We start from the raw sequence: 4,095 nt of genomic DNA on the forward strand, positions 1-4,095 counted from the left end.
ACATTTGACAAACACCTCAAAATATTTGATCTTACACACAAAAACATGGTGAAAGTAGACTCAAGGCTTTCTATTTGATTTGGTGTTTTAATTGTGGCAGTAATGTTGAACACAAAACAAAATCATGGGGTTGCTCAGTGGAGATTATAAAATACTGTCATATGAATGACAACAGAGGAAAACAAAATTACATTCAATTAAGACTGGACACATCAGCGTCATTTAACCAGGAGGACACGATAAAACCAATAACTGTGGAAAGTTCAAAGCGAGAGGCATTACACTCTGACATACTATACACATATAGTACACTGGTGATCTGAGACAAAGACAGAACCACAGCACGTGGTCAATGTAGACACCAATCTTATAATTTAATAAAACTTGTCACATATGATCAGATATTCTAACTTCATTCTTCACATGCAAGGGGAACCAATAAGCATATGAAGATGAACTGAACTACCAATGAGAGTACCATTCTTCTGACTACAAACACCGAGCTATACCACCGCTAACCTCCACACTTCTCTTTTCACTGTATCCAACTTCAACTGATATCCCCTATGAAGAAATTATTTATGCTGATATAAGTATTAAAAAAAAAAAAAAAAAAAGGAAAAAAAAGAACCCAAAAAAGAAAAATAACAGAAGCTGTGCTTCTGGAAATCAGTCTCTGCATGATCCTGGGAGTAAGGAGAGACAGCGAGAGGGAAGTGTTGGACACACATCACATCCTCCTCCACAATATTGCTGGAGTGAGCTGAACGCTGCTGACATACAGCCTCTGCCTTTTTTTCTTTAAACTTCAGGTCTTCGCTCTTCTCTCTTGTCTCTCCTTCCGAGTGACTCTGCTGCCTCTCCAACAGCAGATCTCAGGCTCCTGTCGGCCCTTCCTGCCCCCTCACATCTTGCCGGGTGCAGGAGGCATCATGCCCGGCATCCCACCGGACATTCCAGTGTTAGGCCCCAACAGGATCTAAAGGGGGAAGAATCGATTATTCAGGCCGCACACTGAAATTTCCCAGTAAATGCTTTTCCCCTGAACAACTACCAATTAACGCTCAAGTGCCCCATAACACTCACCTGTCTCTGCTGTTGTAGCTGCTGCTGCTCCAGCTGTAGTCTTTCTGTCTCAAACACAACAGGCAGCACCAGGATCATGAAGGAGGTAGTGCCGACCCAGAGCGCAGAGCGGGAAAAACTGAAACAGCACACCAACCTGATTAGTACCTGCAGTTTAAAATGTGTTATACGGTACCCTTTAGTTACTCTAATACTCCTTTTAGTTAGACTCTAATATGCAAAGACTGGAATAATATTAGTTCACCCCCAGACCCTGTAAGCCGTAGAAAATCCATGGATGGATATTGCATTTTGCTATATGTAAATCTGTGATTTGGTGTTTTTCCTTTCTTTATAATGTTGTAGCATTTACCCAATGCATACTAGAACCAACAGATTTAAGTTAAGAGTTGACTTGATTGGCACGAGCAAAGAATTTGTACCTGTTATATCCTTTACTGCGGCCTCTTAACAAACACATTCGTGCAATTACTAATGAAAAGCAACAGACGGGGAGAGACATACCTGTAGAACTTTTTAATCAATGAGACTGAGCAGTGTGCAGACACCTCTGCAGCTGCGCGCATCGTTTCAGGAAACATCTCAGTCAGGCCCCACAATCTCTCCATCAGCGTCTCATCCAGCTTATGGACGACCACAAAAAGCAAACATTTGAGCCGTGCATTAGAAAATAAAGAAGCATCTCTAATGAGTAAGAACATACAGGAAAATTACCTAACATCTAAGTGGGAACATGAAATACATTCGTGTACAGTGAAACTGGTTTTTAGCTTGCAGCATTGTTAGACAGACCATATACCTCAGGTAGGTAGCTAGCTAGTTAGCTTTGGTGTTGCCCTATTTAGGCAGGGGAACTAACACAGCAAACAAAACAGTGCAACACACTGCTAAAGTCCCATTTTCATTCAATCTTTTTTCAAGAGCCCATGAATAATAAGGGAATTACATCTTCATCTTCGTCGTCGTCAATCTCGTCCTCTGGGGGCCGTACAGACACCGAACTCGTAGCGGGGGACAGTTCCTCGACTCCGGCCATTTTTTCCTTCCTGTTAAATCCGCGACTAAATCAGAACAACGAGAGTCACTGCGGCCAGAACAATGTGTTTCTGAGGTTTTACCTGCTGCTAAAGGTAAAGCTCGGAAGTGTGCTGACTGTCTGAGGTCACAGTGGGAAAACGTGAGACTCAGGGTCGGATGACGACAGGAGGTCAGGGGTCAATTTGTACGTGAAGAGAAACGTAGTGCGCCCCTTGCTGTATGGACTGTCTAATGGCAAGCTCGGGAGTATTACTGCCACTTGCAGGATCAGCCGCTTAGGTTAACTCTGTGAGGTCTAAGTCAAGTCTTTGGTAATCAGGGGACAATAAAAAATAATTATTCTATGTGACTCGCATCAAAAATAAAAAATTTCCAACAATAAATATTTCTTTCATTTCTCCAAAGCACAGGGTTAAGGTGTTGGCTATGGGTGGGGTTATCGATCAATGATGGCAAAGACCTCATTAGGTTATCCTTGTGTTCAGGGGTTAAAGTGAGATTTGGTAACCCTAAGGTCCAATGGAGCGACTCATTTGTGAATACAGTGTGACAAATGCAGCGCATATGCACATCAGACTGTGTGATCAACCTCATCCTCAGTGCGCCAGAGAGGAGGAGATGCTGCTAATGGGGATAATCCCACTTTCCACATCAAAATATTCACAATCATATTTTGAGAGTTTAAAAAACACTGCATTGTTGTCTTAGTGAGCAATGCTGTGATAAGCAATTCTTCTGTGTGTTCTAAACATTTGTGTCATGGTGCTGGGTCTGTGACTCAGTGTTTTGTGTTTTTTAGATGAAGTTATATTCTTTGATTTGTTGTTTTTCATGGTTTATGTTTTCTTTATTGTTTTCTGCTTGTGTTATATTTATAATTCCTAGTGTTTAATTTTCTGTCACTGTGCTTTCCCTGTGTTCCATGGTTAGTTACTCATGTCTCCATGTTTCAGGTTCCCTAGTCAGTCATGTCACTGTGTCAAGTCTGCGTCTTTGTGTATGTCTCTTGTTTCCTGTTTTACTTTGACAGTCTTGTGTCCCATGCTCAGTGTTTTCAATTTTGTTTCCTCCCTGTCTTGTTTTATCAGATTAGTCCCAACTGTGTTTCCTTCCTGTTTCCCATTCCCTTTTTACTCTCTTGTGTATTTAAGCCCTGTGTTTTCCTCTGTACGTTGTTGTGTTGTTACCTTATAAAATGTTTTTATAGCTCAGTAAAGCTGCCTTTTTGTGGTTATTCCTCCGTGTTTGTGAGTCCTGCATTTGGTCCTTCATCCTGTAGCTGCCGCAGCCACACGATAGAACGACGCAGCCATCACACGAACCTAGCAAACAGCCTGAGATGGGGACCTCCCCCGCACCGCGCAACCACCTGCAGGAATGAGCTGCGGGAACCACCAGTGGAACCGCCTGCTCCTGCCATGCTGCCACCTACTCAACCACACCACCGTCTGTGGAACCGCCTGCTCAATCGCCTGCTCAACCGCATGCAGCTGCTGCGGCGCCACCTGCTCTACCATCTGTGGCTGCCGTGCCACTGCTTGCCCAACCGCGCCGCTGCCTGCTGGAACTGCATCTGGACGGCCTGCTCAACCACCTGCAGATGCCGCGCCACCACCTGCTCAACAGCCTGCGGCTGCCACACCACTGCTTGCCCAACCGTGCTGCCGCCGGCAGGAACTGCCTGTGGAACCATCTGTGAAACCACCTGCTGAGCTGCCTGTGGCGGCGGTACCGCCACCTGCTCAACCACCTGTGGCTGCCGCGAAAACCTCCTGCTCAACCACTCGCAGTTGACATGCCGCCACCTGCTCAGCCACCTGCCCTGCTGCGCCGCCACCTGCTCAACTGCCTGAAGGTGCCGCACCACTGCTTGCCCAACCGTGCCGCCTCCAGCAGGAACTGCCTGTGGAACCATCTTTGTGACTGCCTGCAGGCGGCCTGCGGCTGCAGCACCGCCACCTGCTTGATTGC

The 4,095-nt window shown here is 45.5% G+C and overlaps 1 protein-coding gene across 1 annotated transcript; it reads right to left on the reverse strand.

Moving 5' to 3' along the window:
- Nucleotides 1-67: 67 nt before the first annotated feature.
- Nucleotides 68-2,312, reverse strand: tomm22 (translocase of outer mitochondrial membrane 22 homolog (yeast)). Its single transcript, XM_005721766.2, has 5 exons — nt 2,205-2,312; nt 2,033-2,132; nt 1,591-1,709; nt 1,087-1,204; nt 68-979 (listed from the first exon to the last, which is right to left on the reverse strand). Exons 2-5 carry the CDS (start codon nt 2,120-2,122, stop codon nt 905-907), a joined length of 402 nt encoding a protein of 133 aa, XP_005721823.1. The 5' UTR covers nt 2,123-2,132; nt 2,205-2,312; the 3' UTR covers nt 68-904.
- Nucleotides 2,313-4,095: the final 1,783 nt, after the last annotated feature.

The sequence above is a fragment of the Pundamilia nyererei genome, unplaced genomic scaffold, assembly GCF_000239375.1.
Source record: "Pundamilia nyererei isolate P.nyererei 1_Seehausen unplaced genomic scaffold, PunNye1.0 scaffold00005, whole genome shotgun sequence".
NCBI lineage: Eukaryota > Metazoa > Chordata > Actinopteri > Cichliformes > Cichlidae > Pundamilia > Pundamilia nyererei.